The 21323-nt window shown below is 42.7% G+C and overlaps 1 protein-coding gene across 1 annotated transcript in view; it reads right to left on the minus strand.

Moving 5' to 3' along the window:
* The window catches only part of ULK1 (unc-51 like autophagy activating kinase 1), a 95583-nt gene that overhangs the window by 42747 nt on the left and 31513 nt on the right, over positions 1-21323 (minus strand). The window contains exons 5-8 of the mRNA XM_088482088.1: positions 20990-21026; positions 14434-14607; positions 11176-11249; positions 4911-5012 (exon numbers count right to left, since the gene is read on the minus strand). Of these exons, the coding sequence (XP_088338214.1) occupies positions 4911-5012; positions 11176-11249; positions 14434-14607; positions 20990-21026 (387 nt within the window). The remainder of the gene's footprint in view (positions 1-4910; positions 5013-11175; positions 11250-14433; positions 14608-20989; positions 21027-21323) is intronic.

Consider the following 21323-nt stretch of genomic DNA (forward strand, 5'->3'; position numbering starts at 1 on the left):
AGTAATAAGAGAAAAATACAGACAGCAGCACTAGCAAAAGTCACATACCATGCAGGAAGATATACTCACTGCACCTTTACACTACACTCAACCGCCCAGATTCAGTGTCTGGGAGGGCTATAGTGCTGTGTACGCCGTCCTAACAGGGGAGAGGTACACAGGGGGACCGGTCCGCGTGCTCCCTGAGGGATCTGCGCTGCCACATGTAGAAAAAAATGGCCGCCAGAGACCTCAGAGGAGGAGTGGCCGAGTGAACTGCAGCTCAGGGACGCTAGACATGCAGGCTGAAAAGCGCGCTGAGCTGAGGGGAGGAGCCGCTGAACAGGGAAGGCTTCCTCCCCTGGCTGGCCATTAACCCCAGGGATGCTGGCTTCCCGCTTGCCGGTTATCCCTGGTGGTCTAGTGGTCCCACGGGTTATGGGGGGGCCCGCCGCCACTGCCAGCAGCCTCCGGTCTGTCCCCAGGACCGGAGGCTAAAGGACTGCATTTAAGGTATTCCGCGCGCCGCCGCTAGCCAGCGACGCGCGGCTTACCTGAATCCCCGGCGACTCCGGCAGCAGTCCTGGGAGGTAGACAGAGTCCGGCTAGTACGGACTCTGTCCTCCCGCCGCGATCCCCAGATCAGTACTGGTGTCGCGGCGCCAGTCGGGGATCAGAGCGGCAGCGTGGGCGTCTGTACAGACAGCCCTTCGCTGCCGTCTGTAGTAAAAAGAGAAACTAAAATAAATAAAATCTATTAGAAAATAAAAAGCTTCTGGGGGCTGCTCCTGCAGCCCCCCTGCGCGGTGACCGACTCCGGCCGGGCACCAGCTTACACTGAGGTGCCTGTGGCTCGGGGGCGGGGTATAGAGGAGGACCCAAGTGCATCCTGGGAGCTAAAAGCTTAACTGTGTGGTGCCCATGGATCCTGATCCAGCTATATCCCCAAGGTCAACCCTGTGGACCCCCTATGGACCCTGAAGTAGAAAGCATATTTTTGCGTGTACGTAGATTGGCAATTATAATCAATATGCAATCCAGTGGGCGGGGCTGCATATGCGGCTGCATTCCAATGGATGATTTATGTATCCTTTCAAAAACTAGAACCTGTCTAACACAGCACAGACATGCCCCCATTTCACATATGCAACACCAAAAAGAAAATTAATTTTTGAAATAGTCACGGAATCTTGCAGAAGCGTATTCTGTGCCCGGGAGACGAAGACCAGCCATTGCCAGCAGAGCGTTTTACAAGCTACCAATCACATACATATCACTCGATCTGGCAGAAGTCATCACTGTCACCACAGATTTACACCAGGCCCAGACCACCCGAAAATGACATGGCTGTTAGAGGCGCAATTCCGCCTATTCCGTACAGTAATCATCACATTACTGTACCCTGCCTAAGGCAGAATGCTCATTTCCCTCCGCAATCCGCCATTTTGGTGGTAAGTGAGATGCGTTCATTTACTGTATGACTCTGCATGGCTGTGCATTTGTGTTCTTTGCCGTATGATCGCTCGCTGTGCGCATTTATGCTCATCCACTAGATACAGAAAAGGACAAGTTGCAATAATATACACATTGTAAGAGGGGAGACCCCCTTTAGTTATTATATATCTATTTACCTGTTTTCTGTAAAAAAATTAAAATAGCTCTTATAAACCTTATGTAAATTGTAAATTAATATTCAGATCATATCTATTAGTACCATCTTATGTATTCCCTATCAGGAGGTCATTTACAAAGGACTTTGGATTGGGAGGGGGTTAGAAACAGAGGAATGAGATATTGGAGTGTTGAGATAAAAAATGAGGAAAGTATCAGGTTTTTTCTGCGGTTTCCTAAAAAAAATCATGCTGGCTTCACGTTTTTCACATTCGTCTTCATTTTCCCAACTGGGGGTTATGTTTGTTGTGAAGATTAGGACTTAGAAAATTCTACAGCGTATGCAGATCCAGGTGCTCTTAAACTAGTTAGTCCAACTCCTGCAGTAAGCCAAGACAGCATAAAATTAGTCCTGTGCTGGACCAATTACAGACGTATAAAATGAACAAGAATTAGGGCTTGCAAGAGTTAACCTAGAAAAGAGCAGTTGCTGAGTTTTGCTTGAGAGCTGCAATCCAGGAAACATGGGGCCCAGCTAAAGGTCTCAAATTCCTGCCGCTATACTAGTTCACTGTATAGGAAAATGTTTGGTCAGTGCAGTTCCTAGAAGTTAGAAACCCTAAATATATGCAGAGGAGCTGATACCATCGCTGGCGGCTGACAGATAGGCTTTCTTGTAGTTTCTCCAGCTGTCCGTTTAACAGGCAATAACAAATATATGTTTCCTTTCCTCAAATGCTTTTCACAGTTTTCACTTTATTTCATAGAATGGACTCACCCACGTTCTGAGAAGTTGAGCAGCACAATGTGTTCATATGCAGAAATGGTCAATTATCTACATAATAGGACACAGGCAATATGCAGGAATGCTTGCATCATTTGTTTCTATTACCAGAAAACATAAGACAGGTGATTTACATGACTTTCAGTGAACATGATTCTGCATAAATGAGGTGGAATGGACATGTTGCAACTAACTTGATGATGCAATCAGTTGAAGGGACTGCTTAGGTTATCAGAGTTGTGTTTTGGAAACATTTACTTAAATGAGGGAAGAGAGAGAATACACAACACAAGTGCGGGTCCAGCTCCTGATCACCACTGCAAATGAACTGCATCACAGAGTCACTGATGAATGAGCCTTTTTTGTTGAAAACTATCAATTGCACTTTGTATAATTACAAATTTTCTTAGAATTATTCTTCATGAGTCATTGATCTATAGGAAAATATTAGCGACAATCAATTATCATCGGTACAGGCATCTCTGGGAGCCTGTAAGCCATGGAAAAATAATATTTTTATTCAGTATTTGCTCTTGTACACCTTGTACCTTGGAGGACCAGCTTATGTAGTACTTAATACAGTATGTGTAGAATAGTCACAGGCAACTCATGGGGGATTTTTTTACAATATAAACTTTTTCCAACTCAGCTATATTGTGTTTCATTTGCTGTGCAGTACCCTTGAAACGATGTTGTGCTCTGGACTTGAACCGTGCCAGGACACAGTTCATTTGTCTATCACAATATTTAATAAATAGTTACTTAGAACTAGGGATGTGCAGGCTCGGATAGGTTCGAATTTTCCCGCAAAAAATCGGGTCTCAGAAAGAGGCAAAATGTCATCTTTCATGGACAAACATCATCTTCCATGGACTTTTGTCCAGGAATGATGATGTTTTGCCTCTTTCTGAGACCCGATTTTTGTCGAGAAAAATCTGAACTTGGCGGGAAAATTCGAACCTATCCGAGCCTGCACATCCCTACTTAGAACCTGGTATTATAGACTACCTTTGTCAGGCCCTGTACACCCATTCAGCATGCTCTCATAAAGCCGATAACATGAGCATTGATAATAAAAGTGTAAAAAAAATAAAAATAGAGAAAATAGACCTGTAAACACATACACTTTCTGAGAAATGTTCACTTTGCATCAATTTAGAAGTTGCCGCCACCATCCAGAGCGCTAACGCTAGAAAAAATATAAGGACTGCTATAGGGACAAACACAGCTGCAAGGAAGTTTTGAGATGCAGAAATGTAAGACGAAAAAACAAAGAATAAGGTTTCGTTCATGCTTTAACTAGTGTTCTTTTTCAAAGCCCATATGTACATGTCCTCCGACATGTAGAACATTTTGATTGTGCTAGGGGAAGAATGGGGATTAATCCTGTGCAGACATGACTACATAATTGTTTGTCTGGCACCCAGATTAAGACTGGAGTCAGTTAAATTAAGAATTATTTTCTTTTAATTGCTTAACAGCTGTCTGCAAATTAAGCAAATCATTGCTTATACACTATGTGTATTTTATTTTAAACATCGAGAGATGCAGAACAACCACCATTTCTTGCCCAAGCTGTGCAGGACTTCACCAGGAAGACAGCTGAGTGAAAAGTGCGCACCTCCCCTCTAGCTGGTAAACGTTTAGAGAGCAGGGTGTAGGGGGAGCGGCAGCTCTCTAGGCGTCACTCGCTCAAAGATGTTCCTATGGTTTCCAACATCTACATCACCCAATGTACATTTGTACTGTCAAAACATGGATTTCCCTACTATACGCCATGTGACCTTCTCCTTCCTTAGGTATCAGAAAGATAACTGCAACACAGCTAAAAAGTAACGTGTTACCGCCCTAGCACCCATTCCATTACAGACTCTGATGGGATCTCTTGCAGGTGAAAAAGCCGATTCTGCAGGTATGTGATTAACTGACATCATGGCATTGCCCCTCTGTATGTCACCCAATCCACACAACGCATTTCTGCATAGCAAATCTGCAAAGCTGTCACTCAAGCTCTGCTTAATTTGGAGAAGCACCTCCCTCCCACAGCAGAGAAGTGAAAGAGAGCAATAGTGACTCGCTTTAAAATTGTAGTCCTCGTCCGGCTTGCACTACTGTGTCAGCCATTTTCAAAACAAGGCTACCAACAGCACTTATGAAATATTTCATGAAACTCAGTGTTGTGGCAAACTGTACCCCCTCATGCTCTGGTACCTTGGCCAAATCTGATGAAAGCATGAAACACTGCCTGGTTCTCATTACATAGACTGGAGTCAGTTTCTCTTAGAGATGTATACTACTGACAGGTGCTGACATATAAGTCTTTTGTTACCCTGTCTGTGAGTTAGATGAAAGTCTGAGTTCATTTGATCAGGGTTAACAAAAGGGAGACAATTTTCAAGACTCAGCAGTAGTCCACATTACATTGCTTTACAAACCCTGTAAGGTACCATGCAGGCTATCAACGTAAAATACCAGGAACTCATTTATTTCACAGTAAACCACACAGTGAAGGATTCATTCTCTACATGAGACCTACCTGGAATGGAGCCTTGCCAGTCAGGCACTGGTAGATGATGGTGCCAATACTCCACAGATCAGCCTTGGCATCATAGTGCTGGGACATAATCACTTCAGGTGCCTGGTGAAATAAATATGAAAAGGCTATGGTTTTTTGTGGCTTACTTGCAACTGCTTATCATTCACCATCATACAGTACAGCTACCACGAAGATCCGTGTTACAGTCATATCTGCTGGTTACAAATCAAACAACTTTAGGGACGTTTTCATGAGCTTTTCTCAAACGTATCTGTCTGCTAGGGATAGCCCTATATTCGTAATCAATGGCTTTCTACAGCTTTTGTGTGAATTTTAGTTAGTGTTCTACTTTTCATTTTAATTGCAGTGGCCTGGAGGGCAGTCACTTTATTGATTTGCTAGATAAAAAAGTTACATGTAGTGTTCCTAAGGATTACAATGTTTGGAAAGACCTAAGGGCTGATGCAAAGTTGGAAGTAAAATGGGCGACATCACTCCAAAGTGAGCGGCCCGGAAAAATATACTAGGTGCAAGAAATATGATTCCTAACAGACGTTCATAGGCTGACATGCTGGTCTGCATCACCACATTTGCATAAACACGCCCCCTTACTGAACTTTGCCTACGTGAGAACACCCCTTCCCTCTCATGTTCTGTCTCTTCAGGCGTATTTGTAGTTATTCAGAAAGCATTACATTCTGAATTCTCATATTTGCTGGCATTCATATCATGGGGTGTAAGGGGCAGCGCCCTCTAAACCCCATGATATCAAGTGTCCCCCAGACAGTGAGTTAGAGAAACACGTAAGGTTTACATCGGAACCCTAATGTGTCCCTAAAGAGCAGATGCCACATGCTTTAGAGATACTTTTACAGCAAATATCTGCTGCATTTTAAAAAATCCTGGTTCCAAGGCTCAGGAGTAACAGCAGCCTAAAGCCTCATACACACTGGCAATAATTTTGTGTATTTAAGTAGCATTTTTAACAGGATACATATAGCAGGTGAATGGTCAGAATGTCTACACTACCCATATCGACATTACAATACCGCCATGGTTGTAATGCTACTTACAGCATTTCCAACGGGTTGGTATTATACACTAAGTGAAAGCAGCATCCTTAAAATTATAATGACGAACCAGTGAATATGCTTTAACAAGAATTAAAACTGTGTAAGCATACTGGTGCCGGTATTGTACTGTTGATATAGTCAGTGTCGGCATACTGTGCTGGTATTGTACTGTTGAAATAGTCAGTGTCGGTATACTGGTGCCGGTATTGTACTGGTGATATAGTCAGTGTCGGCATACTGTGCTGGTATTGTACTGTTGATTTAGTCAGTGTTGGCATACTGTTGCCGGTATTGTATTGTTAATTTAGTCAGTGTCGGCATACTTGTGCCAGTATTGTACTGTTGATATAGTCAGTGTGGGCATACCGATGCTGGTATTGTACTATTGATATAGTCAGTGTCAGTATACTGGTGCTAATATTGTACTGTTGATATATTCAGTGTCAGTATACTGGTGCTAATATTGTACTGTTGATATAGTCAGTGTCAGTATACTGGTGCTAATATTGTACTGTTGATATAGTCAGTGTCAGTATACTGGTGCTAATATTGTACTGTTGATATAGTCAGTGTCAGTATACTGGTGCTAATATTGTACTGTTGATATAGTCAGTGTCAGTATACTGGTGCTAATATTGTACTGTTGATATAGTCATTGCCAAAATACTGACTATAGACCTCAAATCTTTTTAGCGCTAGTACAACACATGTAAATGTGTCTCATAACTGAACCCATTGTTTACAATGACTCCATACACTCTCGCATTGATACATGCATTTGAATGCAGTGCAGCAATGATTTGTTTGGCTGAATACTGAATGTCCTTTTCTTGCAGTCACTATACGTGAACACATCCGTGATACCTAGGTCTCCCCCAATGACCTACCACACACACACAAAAAAAGCTTTAACGTGCTTTTTCAGTCGTGTTTCTACTTTTTTGCAAAACAAATGCCATTTTAAAACTACAAATTGTAATCGGTAAGATTCTTACTACAGTTGTTACCATTTGCTAAGACATAAATTATATATTTAGTACCTATATTGCAAATGATGTAACCTAACTGCTATCTGCCCCTAGAAAGTAGTAGGACAGTCAAATAGAACAACTATTAAACCGGTCATTAGAAAATATATATTTATATTCTTTAGTCATGAAAAATGCAATTATTAGCAGAAGCACATGTAACACGTTATGCACTGTGTTCATGGACCTGTCAATAAGAAAGCTGTTTAGGATCAGAGAGTACATGTGTAATGTTTAGGCGTGTGCAGTGAATCATACTGTATAAATAACATGTACCAAAGCAGAAGAATGGGACATGACCTGACTGACATCCAGGTTTGACTTCTGACCAGTATTGGCTGTGTGCCAACTATTTATTTTTGCAGTGTTACCCAACTGCCAGGAGTTATAAAGAATTACCCCTCTAGCAGATGTGACATAGGGGTCTGTTTACTAAGCCTTGGATGGAAGATAAAGTCGACAGAGATAAGGTACCATCCAACCAGCTCCTAACTGTCATTTTTCAAACACATCCTGTGACATGGCCATTAAGATCTGATTGGTTGGTACTTTATCTCCGTTCACTTTATCTCCATCCAAGGCTTAGTAATAGACCCCATAGTCAGGGTACTGTAACTGACAGACCATGTATACAATTTGGGTAATAGTACAGTCTGAGTGGATGACAGTAAATGCAGATACCAAGAAAGCTAATTTGTTTCATTAACTGATGTTGTGTAGCAGTACATTCTATACATTTACTTTATTATGTTTAGCTTTTAACATTAATGGAAACTGTTGGATTGGTGGATGATATGAAAAAACATGGAACAGCGGGCCTGATTCAGACCCGGGTCGATGTTGGCCCAGTGCGCATGCGCACGACAGACCCGCCTCCGTCGTGCGCATGCGCGAGACCCGGATAGCGACGGCCAAGCCGTCACTATGGGTCTCGTACCAAAGGGGGCGTGCTATCGATGGTGAGTGGTGGGCGTGCCGGGGGTGAGGCTGGCCAGACGGAGGCGTTCCCATGGGAACGCCTACCGTCTGGGGCCAGCCCCACTGACATCACAAGTGATGTCAGTGGGAGTGCTTTCGGCTCTGATAGAGCCAAAAGCACTCCAGAGCTTGCGGCAACGAGACCCTACCACAAGGGTCTCGTCGCAAGCCCGATGGTCGCGATGGTCTTGACCATCGCGACCATCTTTTTGGCCGCTCGCTATAGCTGTGGGTGGTCACCCACAGCTATGCGAGTGGCCAGGAGGCCGCTCTAAAAAAAGAGAAGGACGGCCCTGATTCAGCACTCTGAATCAGGGCCAGTGCTCTTAGTAGCTAAATTCTAAAGAAATTGTTGGGATGCTTACTAGGGCTAACCATGCAATGACAGACAAACAGAACAGTTTGTCTGTTATTGCATCAACTTGCTTTAATCATTAGATGAGAAACGCAAATACAGTGCATCCAGAAAGTATTCATAGTGCTTCACTTTTTCCCCATTTTGTTATGTTACAGCCTTATTCCCAAATGGAATAAATAAATTTTTGTCCTCAAAATTCTACACACAATGCCCCATAATGACAATGTGTAAAAAGTTTTTTTGAGATTTTTGCAAATTTAATAAAATTAAAAAAATACCTAAAAGGTGCATACACACACAACGATTTTTTGAACGATTATTGATAACGATATCGTTCAATCGTTGAAAAAATCGTTCACTTTCTGAGTTAAAACAATGAACGATTATCGTTCATGCGTGTTCACGTTTGTAGTTCAGTCAGACTGACCAACTCAACGATTTTCAGTAAAGGAATATGCAAAAATCATTTGTAGTTCAAAAAAATCGTTCATTACATTTAGTAAATGAACGATTTTAGTTAAAGGTTGTGAATACTTATGTACATGTGATTTCTTAAGTTTTTATTTTTTTATTAAATTTGCTAAAATCTCAAAAAAACTTTTTTTTACACATTGTCATTATGGGGTATTGTGTGTAGAATTTTGAGGACAAAAATGAATTTATTCCATTTTGGAATAAGGCTGTAACATAACAAAATGTGGAAAAAGTGAAGCACTGTGAATACTTTCCAGATGCACTGTATATATAAAAAAATGAAGATATTTATGAAGCTTGTCATAGTAATGTTGGGTTTCTACTTGTATGTAATGTCTATAGGTAATTGTGAGCCTACAGTAATACAGAGATTATGTAAATGTGATATTTACGTACATGCCCGATGCTTGCAGATCTGATTGTGTGATGTCTCTTTCAGTGCCCCAAACGCCATAGCATGATTGACATGCTGCTGGCACCTGGGGGTGGCAACGGGCTGCATTCCCGAAAACAGGGTTGTGTTCTGGACGTGCCAAAGCCAGGGGCCGTGTCCTTGGACGCAGCTTCACTGGCCCTGGCAGCATGATCTCACCGGCCAGCATCAGTGATCTGAGGGTTACTCTGATGTCCGATGTTCACGCAGTTGATCCGATGCTATAATTGATATTATGTTCACGCAGTTGATCCGATGCTATAATTGATACAACCTTTCTATGCATTCACTTTGATAATACACACAAGAAGAGGAACCTAAAAACAACTATTTATTTGGTCTAAAAACAACATATTTCAATACAAATGCAGATTTTGATGAGACAATAAATCTGGTCGCCGCTTATTTAAACAAAACACAAAGAAAAGAAAAAGGAATTATAACATAGCTACCATATAAACAAGCTACATCTCTGGCATGGGGTTCTAAGCTAAGAATAAGCTAATATAATATTATGGTAGAAATGATTTGATTAAACTACCATAAAGCAAGGTAGTACAGGCAATAATGTGAGAGTATTGCAGAATTATAGCTTCTATTAAACAGAACAGGTTCCAAAACTGCCTGGCTCTTTTAATACACTTATAAATACTACATATGTTTACAATATGTTAAAAGTGATGCTATCTAGTTTGGGTCTTTATGAGAACTAATTACCATTTCCTAATAAATCCCACATGCAAGCAAAATTAATCTCTTCACTGTCACTAAAGTTGGCCATACTCGTGCAGACCTGCTCAATTAATGGGGATGATTTATATTTTTTACAATGGCCATAATACAATATATCAAATATTAACTGTAGTAAGTAACTTTGCAGGATGGAAAATGTGGTTGATTGGTGACTCTTCGTGAATGTGTAGGGTATATTTACTAAAGGTCAATTTTAATCGATTTAAAAAACGATGTTTGGTTTCTGGGGCTTACTCACACATTTAGTAAAAGACAATTTTGTATTTAGTTTTTTAAGTATTAGTTTTTTTAAGTAAATGTGTGATTTAGCTTCAGAAACACAACATCGATGTTAATTGCTTTTGATCGATTTTAAATCGATTAAAATTGACCTTTAGTAAATATACCCCAGTGAGTCAATTGGCTGACATGTAGCAGGAAGGCCCACTGTGGTTGTGCAAATTTCGATCGAATTCCTGTGTTTGGCACAGTGGTTAGCCAACACACAATCAGCGCTGTAACGGGGTGGCAGTGCGCCCTGTGCCAGCACCGCCACCTAAACCCATGATGTTATGCCTAGGAGGTGGTGGCACCGACACTGCCTGCAGCTCTACAGGCTGCAAAGTGCCTGCCTGGAGTGTTCCTTGGATGCTCCAGGCGGCTCTTCAGTAGTGCTACTGGCTACAGGATGCTGTTATAGAAACCCTGCCAGCCACATGCATGTGCTATGGGGCAGCGATGGTGCCGCCACCAGGGCCCTGTGCGAGGACCCTAGTTATGGCCATGCACAAAATAGCTTAATGTTTAGCACTGCTGCCTAACAGCGTCAGGGCCATGGGTTCTATTCTGACCATGTCATCATTGGTGTAGGGTTTGTATGTTCTCCCTGTTTGTGAGGGTTTCCTCTGGGTACTCTGGTTTCCTCCCACAGTCCAAATACATACTGGTAGGTTGATTAGTGGCATGTAAAATTAATTCCAAGTTGTATGTTTGTGTGTTGCAGAGAAGTTAGACTGTATGTTGTGCTTGGGCAGGGTCTAATGTGAAGGATTAAACTATTGTAAAGTGTTGCCTAATTTGTTGGTCCTATATTAATAATAATAATAATAATTATTATTATTATATTATTATTATTACCACCACATGTCTAATTAGCAGCACATAAGAAGCATATAGAAATAATGATTACCATGTACATGGGGGACCCACACAAAGTTGCTGCCATCATGTTGTTTTGCAGGTATCTTGCAAATCCAAAATCGGCTGTAAATAAGAACAAGCATTTGGGTTAAAAAGGGGATAGCTAAACCCGGCATAATATCAAATGTTGTGGAAAACTGAAGTATTTACTGCATGTTTTATAGGGGGCGTGTACTTATTACCAATAAATTAATTCTACTATTTACTTTTATGAAATTGCCTAAGATATCGCATAATATGGGTTTTAGGGCAACAAATGCAGCTCTTTTGCCTTATGAACATAATAGAATAGCTAACACAGCTTTATAGCTACACAACGGACAAGTAAAAGCCACCAGGAACAGACATTTTTGCATTAAAAAATTATTTTTATTAACCAAGACTTTGAGACAATAAATGTTTATCTTAGTAAGTGGCTGCACAGCCTGTAGACTTTATTTGGCAGAACTTATATACTCGTACATATAGCCTATTTCTTAAGCATCAGCAAGAGACCTGTAAATGTCTGTACTCATATTTGCTTTAGAATAACCATCATACTCTGGTGGAGATGTATCAAACCTCAGAGAGAGATAAAGTGGAGAATTTCTGCAAAGCGACCAATCAGCTTCTGTCACTTATCTAGCACAGTTTATGAAATGACAGTTCGATGTCAATTGGTTACTTTAAGCAACTAACTCAGCTTTATCTCCAAGGTTTGATACATTTCCCCTTCTATGTCTAAGATACTGGATGGATTAATAAATAAGTACTAGCTGACCCACAGGACAAAATGCATCTAATGCCAGGCCAATGCACACTAGAAAGGGTAAATGTACGTACTATGGGCCTGATTCAGAGTTGGGAATAGAGAGAGAGATCTCTCTCAACTGATCATCTTGGTGAAACCATGCTGCACTGCAGGTGGGGCAGATTTAAAATGTGCAGAGAGATATAGCTTTGGGAGGGACGTGTCCAAACTGACATGTAAATTGTAGAGTAATAAGAAAGCTGTGCAGTATTTGTGAGCTACATGCAAAAGCAGCCAGTATTTACCCTACATGCAAAAAATGTATGTATTTACACCCTTTGTATTGCAACATGGTTTGCCCAGGTACACAGTTAAGTGCTATCTCTCTCTCTATTCCCAACTCTGAATTAGGCCCTATGTGTACACACTAAAGACTAGAAGTCAGACTTGATTTGTGGACTGAAAAGCTGTGGGCTCAGAGGAAAGCGACATGGTTGGAGGCGCTGGCAGCACTGTCTAGAACAATCCTTCTGCTCAGAACAATAAAAGTGACCAACAAGAATTGTGACTACAGCACTGGAACTATAAATAACTAGATAAAATACTTGCATGCAAGGCGCCAGGAAAAGGGAGTTGAAAAAGAGCCAGCATAACAGGAATGAGCCCTACAAAGCTTGAGATATATGGTATATTGCTTCTATTTATAATAACATCTTAGACGGCCAGCAGTCACTAACAGTAACATTGCAATGATGGAAACCGTGTATAAACCATTATATATTAAATATAGATTTTGGTGAGATTGTGCTCTTTGAATGGTGAGACAATATTAAAGTTGCTTAACACAATATATATTCTGTATCATTAGAGACATGATGTAGAGTTGGAGGTAAGCTTCGTTTTTGCATAAAAAGACGTATGTTTTTAACTGAACATATGCACAAAAAGCCTTGTGCTTCCACATATAAGCAGATTTGATCACATATTGTGTTTATGCTTAGGTGGAATGGTGAATAAAGAGGGCATGCAAGTGTAGGCTGCATACATTGCAACTTTCTCAGCCAAACCACAACACAGATTCTTACGCCTCTGTAAAGAGCCGTATATCTTGTGGGTGCACGACCCTTAATGCCCAATACGCACTGGCAATGATCTTCAGCCACTTCTGATTGGCTGAGGGCATCTTGATTTCTCCTGCTGTTAGTGTGGATTATGCTGCCTATTCACATTACTTAACTGATTTGGCATTTGGTCTGCACCAGGAAACATTTGATTTTTAACCAGGCTTTCACTGCGGAGGGTGAGTGGGGCTTGTCCTCAGGGTACACAGCAAGACTGCAGAGGACGTGCCCCACTTGTATTCTGCGGCGAGCTGGCCAAAAAAACTAAAAAAACCTAGTCTGTCAACCACCAGTCTCAACTACCGGTGGGGACACCCAGCAGCCGTCGGGTCTTGTCAAGAATGTCACTTTTCAGAAAGAAAAAAACAGAAAGAAAAATAATAAAATGGTTGCGGTAGGGACTTGTATTCCCTCTAACTCCCAACCACCTAGAAAGATGGGGGTACCCTCATTTGTAAGGGTGGGTCCTATTTCAAACGGTGTGATGATCATGCTGATTATCTTTGCACTACAGAAAAAGTAATCCAGCCATGAGGGAAGATCTTCCGCATTCTGGCTACAAATATACAAGGGGCACTCATTTTAGAAAGAGGACACCTGTGATCACCAGACAATACTACCCTGTGCTATGGAAAATAGACATTTTACGTATATATGGTCGGAAAGGCACTATGTGCCCTATCACGCTCATAATTACATCTATAAATGTGAGGTTACCCTCTTTCACATTATGTGGCCACCTTAGCAGTTATTGCCTGGTGATCACTAGTCAATATTGCCTAGCGCTACAGGGAATAAAAAGTTTTCCATATATTGGGGAAGGACACATTGTGCCCTATGTTTGGTGGAATTGATACATGGTGGATGAAAAAAGTCAATTACAAGGACTGAAATGTCAACTTTGATAGTGTAAAACTGTACAATGAGAAGTATGTATTTATGATTTCTTTGAGGTCCATCAACACAAATATATCAAAGTGACTGAAGTATTGCTGTAGAATATTGTTGGGTCCTAAGGCATATTTGGATCTGGAATTGTTATTCATCAAGGATTTGCTGAACTGGTATACGGGACATATATTATATTAGAGGCACACTGGGAGCGCTCCTTCACACTCCTTATATTGTTTGCATCTTGTAATGTATCCAGATGAACATACTGCGCAAATTGTGTTTTCTTTTCGGGTACATTTTACACCCGAATTGTGTACATACAATCATTTAACTCTACATCAGCCCCTAAATGTCTTGATAACTAATATAACAAAAGGCAGAGGAAGATAAATTGCACCAAAAACTGTAAATTGTTTTTTGATGGGATATGGTCAGCCAAACCTGGTTCCCAAACAATACTTTTGTGTGGAGTAACTCTCAGTCACAGCTGTGGATGTCTTACCTATCTTAATACGGATACTGTTGGGATTAGACCTGCGGCCTCCCGTACATGACAAAAGGATGTTTTGGGGCTTCAGATCACGGTGAATGATGCCTTTACTGTGCAACATCTTCATAGCTCCTGCAATCTGCTGAAGGAATAGCCGGATAGTGTCCTCGCTCAGGGTCCGCATAGCTGATGAACGGAACAGTGCTCAGTTAAAGTAAAGTGCAAAATATATTTATATTAGTGATCTCACATTCAATTACTTTCTTCCACTACACAGATCATGTCTAAAAATTAATCAGAGTGGCCTTGCTTTTTAACAATAAGGGGGCAAATTCTCCCCCATATGCCAACATGATGTCCAGTTGCGAACATTACAGCGTATTTCAGTAAGCAATCATTGCTCAACCACTGTGGGGAGCCTGGAAATATGAGCAAAGATACACTGCAGAGGACAGACTGTTCTGTAGGAGGTATTTGTCCCCTAAGAGTCTAAAGCTGGGTACACACTAGGCCGACGGGTCAGCCGACCTATCTGATGATTGGTAAATTTATACACACTTAACAATTCGTCCACCATCGCTACCATTGATGTGCCGGGCTTGACAGCTGAAATGGGTGGGAATTTAAATCGCCTGCCCAATTGAGCTGTCAATCACCGCCGGGTACCGCAGCATGTGTACAGGCGATCGGCGGGTCGCCCGTACACACCAGCAAATGGCCGATATATCAACGTCGTTCACAGACATATCCGCTGTACACACCGGGCGATGCACTATAGATATATCGGGTGATATATCTATCAGTGTGTACCCAACTTAAAATAAAATAACATAGGATCTGTGCTTTGTATAGGATAGATTGTATCTTAATACTAAGATCCTGACATTCACATACATATAATAGAAGCAGCACCAGCAGCAGGTAAAAGGGCCCATATAGCCTGGAGCTGATGTTAAGTTATATAGACTTGGGCCACTGGTGAGCTATGTGGCATACTGTAACCTGTAATGTCTATATCTGCTATAAACTGATAAGTGGAGGCTTAGGGCCTGATTCAGCAGTGCACGCAATTATCGGGAATCTGTGCGTGCGCAAGACCCATTCTGCAAGTGTGCAGCATGGGTCCTGCGTAGTAGCACGCAGACCCTTGAATGCCTCTGGCAGAGGCATTTAAGGGGCCGTGCGGGGGCGCCCTGTTTTCCGGGAGTGGCCAGCCCAGGATCTGCATTGATCAACGCAGAGTCCTGGGCTGGGTTCGCAAGCCGGCCAGTCTGAGTGCCTGATTCAGAGACGGACGCTAATGCAATTTTCACGCAGATCGAGCGATTGTTTTCCATAGCGCATGCCCCGCTCTGCGCATGCGCTGCGATCGCATTGCGATCACACATGCACAGAGGTATACATCGCCAAGTGAGTGATAGACTGCCAGCATTTGGGGGTGGTAATTGGGAGTGGTCACAAAACGGCATGCCTATCCATTTAAATGCCGTTACATGGGCGTGCATAAATTAGCCACAGCTCTGTGTGTCAGAAGAAGAGCTCCCAAGGGTAAGATGGCCGCCGATGTACTTCAATGTTACAGATAATTACGTAGGTATGTGTAGTCGCGCACAGGTGAGAAGGCAGCAGTGGGCGTATTAATGCTCAGATGATCTTTGCTGACATTTGCATATTTTCGCAACTCCGTTGCGATCGCATTGGCGTCCGTCTCCGAATCAGGCCCTGAGTAAGTTGAGGCTTACTCAGCTGACCGGAGGCCCGGCGCTGTCCACCATCGCGACCGTCGACCACCGATGCAGCAGGGTGTGTCATATACCTCCTGCTGCATTTGCATAATAGCAAGGAATCCTTGCTGAATCTGGGCCTGATTCAGAGCCGCTCGTAAGCGGCCGCTCGTTTGCTCTGAGCGATGTTCGCACAAATGCGCATGCGTATGGGTCGTAATGCGCATGCGCCAACCAGTCATTGTGGTCGGAAATCGAGCGCTCGCAAAATAGCGAGTGCCTGCTAATTTGAGTGACAGGATGAGGCGTTTGTGGGTGGTAACAGGGGAAAGTGCTTGAAAACGGGGAGTGGAGATCCGAACGCAGGCATGCCAAACGGTCAAAACGGGCGTTTTAAGGGTGTGCATAATTAACAAAGCAGCGTCATCGACCACGTCACTTGGTTGTTTCTTAGCCTGAACTGTTCGCATGATTGCGGTAGGGAAATCCAACCACAAGCACTGCGAGCAGTTCAGACGCCTTTCGATGTACTCGATTAATCAAATAAATAGCGGAGATGACGTAGGATGCGAGCGGCCAGGGGGCGTCTTTACAAAATAGCGAGCGCATGTTTCGTTCGCTCGCTCAGACATAGAGGCATCAAAACAGACCGCAAAGAGCTAGCGCTCAATTTAAATAGCCGGCCCTTTTTTCTGAACGAGCGAGCGCAAATAGCGTCCGGCTCTGAATCAGGCCCTCAGGCCCTTAGTGAGACTTCTGGCTTCTATTTCCGTAAGCAGAAAAGAAAAAAAATACAAGCACCTTTTTTTCAACTCGGTAAAGATACATGGTGTTCAGCATTTACTCAATGCATAGCAGGACAGTGACATTTACAGGACACAAACCAACCTGAGATAACACAGATGCCTTTTCTCCATGTAAAATATACAATGACATCAAACAAGCACTCTGTTTAATCCAGCTGCTCTGTTGTGCTGCCAGTTATACATGGCTGACAGTAGCTTGAGAAAAGCTCAACATCTTGCCAGCGCACTGATCTAAAGGCTGGAGATTGCTAAAGTCTTATGAAAATACAGCTTGTGTTATAACAGCGCTTCAGACTACCACAGCAAATAGACGGTTAGACTACCAGCGAGCGTGGGAAAATACTGAGCTTAGAATGAAGTCTAGGGTAACTAGTAAATATGAATTTACCAATAATTAACATTTGATCTATGGGTGGACTATCATAAACATGTCCTGTGTTTATTTAAGGACTATACTGTTATCTTTTGCACAGTTCATAGCAGGTATGATTCAGGCTGCAATAAATTCTTGGGTCATCTGGTGTGTAATATACGAATATACAACAATGATATTGGATGACATTTACTAGTTTAAAGTCTTAAGCCGCCCATACACGGTGCAATTTGCACCTTGCAACGCGACGGGGGATCCGATGGCCGACCTATCAGGCGGTCCCTACACACCGGGCCTGATTCAGAGCCGGACGTTCACTCTGAATCAGGGTGGTTTTTTTTGGAGCGGCCTCCTGGCCGCTCGCATAGCTGTGGGTTACCACCCACAGCTATAGCGAGCGGCCATGATGATGGTCGCGATGGTCAAGACCATCGCGACCATCGGGCTTGCGACGAAACCCTTGTGGTAGGATCTCGTTCATCACAAGCCCCAGAGAGCTTTCGGTTCTAACAGAGCCGGAAGCTCTCCACTGACATCACTCGTGATGTCAGTGGGGCCGCCCCCAAACGGCTAGCGTTCCCTCAGGAATGCCTCCGTTTGGGCAGCCACCCCCCTGGCCCGCCCACCAAATGGGGCGAGCTGTCACTCAACATGCGACAGCTCGCCCCCTTTGGTGTGAGACCCGGAGCGACGGATTGCCCGTCGCTAGCCGGGCCTCGTGCATGCGCACGACGTAGTCGGCTCCATCGTGCGCATGCGCTGTGGGCCACCATCAACCCGGTTGCGAGCGCTCAGCGCTTGCGACCATGTCTGAATCAGGCACACGGTGCGATCGGGTGGCCGATCACCCGATATGCCAGCACCCCCCACCCACATAGCGCTGCATGGGATTGCACATCGCAACCCCAGATCAACTGAACCTGCAGTAAGATCTGGAGGTGTGGTGTACGACCTCACGGGTGCGAGCACTATCCGATATCATGCCCATACACGGTACAATATAGCAGAGATATCGTACCAATCCGTGGATCGGCTGCTTTATCGCACCGTGAATGGGGGCCTTTAGAACAAATATTGCACATAATTAGATCTGTCTTTGTCAAATACAAAGTTATTAAGACACAACAGCAAAATAATAAGCATGTGCAAGTTTTGAATGCATATACTACAGTCTTCCTATGGGTGGAAAGACATTGCTTCCTCCTCAGACTTCAGCATGTTAAATCCTGGTAATATATGCAATTAGTAAGGTAGGTCCTCTGGGAATTTATAGGAAAAGTACTCATCATATGCTCTCTGCGGTACTCAGTAATAAGCAGTTTATTTGTTCCCAGGACATTGCTCTGCCAGCAGTGCTGGGAAGTAACTATATCCCTTTGTTTATTTCTGTAGACTGACACTGTGACCGAATGATTCTCCCAGTAATGGGACTGTTTGTTTAGAATTATTTTTTTTCTTCTCATCTTCCTGGCACGAGGTTTGGGTTTGGGGTCGGCACACGCTGATTAATCAGGTCACTCCTGGGCTGGCCGTGGTATAATATCCTAATATATTGGCTAGGAAAGAGCTCATCAACATGTTGCCTGTCTACCAAGAAAAGTGATGTAAGCATAACTCTGAGCTGAAAAATCCAATACAAACCCACAGATTCTACAGAATCTACAGTAAGCAAACACATTTTAATTGTTTATCTAATTCTAACATTTTCAATAGTTATTCTTAGGTTAATGAATTAAAGACAGAGAATTCCAAAATCTTTTACACAGTCACTCAGTGTATAAAATAATGGGACACATTTATTCAGAAAACCAGAGATCACTGTACCACACCAACCACCCAGGAGCTTAGTCTGGTTACATAGATGGTGACTGAGTTATTAAGACCTGACCGGTGGCCAAGTGTGGTTGTTCAGGAGTAAAGCTGGGTACACACAACACAATTACCGGGCAGATCAGACTAAATTTGTATGGTCGGCCTGAGAATTGTATAACGCTTCTGCCCTGCTTAGAAATTCAGATCCTCATCCTTCCAATCCCATTGGAGAAACCACACACCGGGCTAAAAACTGCTCAGTGTGTACAGGGTGCACACTGATAATAATCACTCTGTCAGGTCAGAGCGTTTATCAGATCTGCAAAGTTCATCTGCAAGTGTATACCCAGCTTTAGGATTCCACTGAAGAGAAATAATTAAGTTGTCATCACAGATTTAAAGAGACAAAGTTTTAGACCATACAAAGCACAAGAGTGCACAGAATGCAACATGTGTGCGACATCACATGTTTTGTGCACAGAACACAACAAATCTATGCCACCATATAGTTTGTGCATAGAACACATTTCTGTAACAAAATAAATTCAGCTCACTAAACACAATATTTCTGCAACATAGAACATTTAATTCACAGAAAGTAACATTCCTATAATGCAGTCTCTTCCCTGCACAGAACACATTTGTGCGTCACAGTATATCTCATCCACAAGTGCGGCTCACTGACCTTCATGGCTGCACATGTCTAGAATAAACTGACACTGAAACTTACTGATAATTACTATTATACCGTATATACCAGTGAGGCTCCTACAGATAATAATTACATTTTTTAGAACTCTAGACTAAAATATTTTTTTCAGTGTGCTGCTATCTGGATAATCACATATTACAATATGTGGGAAATGACAAAGAATGTTTCACAAGGAAGAGTGACAAATACAACTTACCTTTAAATTGTGTGGTCAGACCAGACACAGATTTGCATAACTGATTGCTATGACATGTTCATTTCAATGAAACATTGTACACAACCCAAACATGAGACACAAACAAGACAACCTTCACAAGCAGGTTAAAAGCTATTATGTATGGATTCAGTATGATTTACCGCCGGCCGCAAGGAAAATCCCGATCTTCGAAAGGTAAGTATTGACTAACCTATTCTACCCCCTAACCCTAATTCTCCCTTAGGGGTGTCTAACCCTAACTTCCCTCCCTAGTGCCTAACCCTAATTCCCCCTCTAAGTGCCTAAACCTAACCCCCCCCTTCCCCACCACCTAAACCTAAGTCCCCCGGGGGGTGCCTAACCCTAACCCTCCCTTCCCCTAGCCTAAACCTAACCTCCCGGGGGGGGTGCCTAACTCTAAGTCCCCCGGGAACCCTAAACTTAACCCCCCCCGCGCGGCTGTCCGCGCCCGGCTTACCTTCGATCGGTCTCTCGGCGTAGGGAAAATGAAAGGCGTCAGGATTTTGACGCCTGTCATTTGACCCTTTCCGGGAATATACAGTCGGGAAGCAGACGGTCGGGATCCGTCCATCGGCTTCCCGACTGCTTCCCTTATGTATACACAAAGACAAAACTGTATAGGCACCTTTTTTGTGCATTAAGAAAAATGACAACTATTTCACCCACAAGATGCCAAAGTGTATCATTACCAGCTGTAATCCTGTAGTAGGCCCACAATTCATTCTATGATCTTTTATTATTCCTACACAACATGCTGCAGCAAGTCTAATAAATAAATGGCTCATTCTTCCAATGTAATTACTGTTTTTTATGTAGCACAGTCTCACAGCATTCTATTCCTTTCCTGCCACTCTTATTTGTGGTACAGTTATATTCTCTTGAAAAACATTATTAAATCAAAACATAAAAGACTTTTACACTTACTGTGGAGGTAATCAGCCAGGTCGCCGCCATTGCAATACTAAACAGAAAATAAACAGTGTAAATAGTACATGGAGATCAATGTTTATTTAGTCCTTGCAATTACTAGCTACGAATCATACACATCTTCCAATTATGGAAACTGGAAAAGATGTTTAGTAAAAAACAACTGAATATTTATGCTTGCAGACTCACAGGCAACACCATTGTGCACATCCGCATTACAGTAAAACAACAGACATCACCTATATACCTAGTAAAGCCATGATGTATGATCAGTGGCCATTGCCTTACAGGTACAGATGTGTCTTTTTTCATCTAGCCTCAATATGCCCTA

The sequence above is a fragment of the Taudactylus pleione genome, unplaced genomic scaffold (genome assembly GCF_031769625.1).
Source record: "Taudactylus pleione unplaced genomic scaffold, aTauple2 ptg000282l, whole genome shotgun sequence".
Classification (NCBI taxonomy): domain Eukaryota; kingdom Metazoa; phylum Chordata; class Amphibia; order Anura; family Myobatrachidae; genus Taudactylus; species Taudactylus pleione.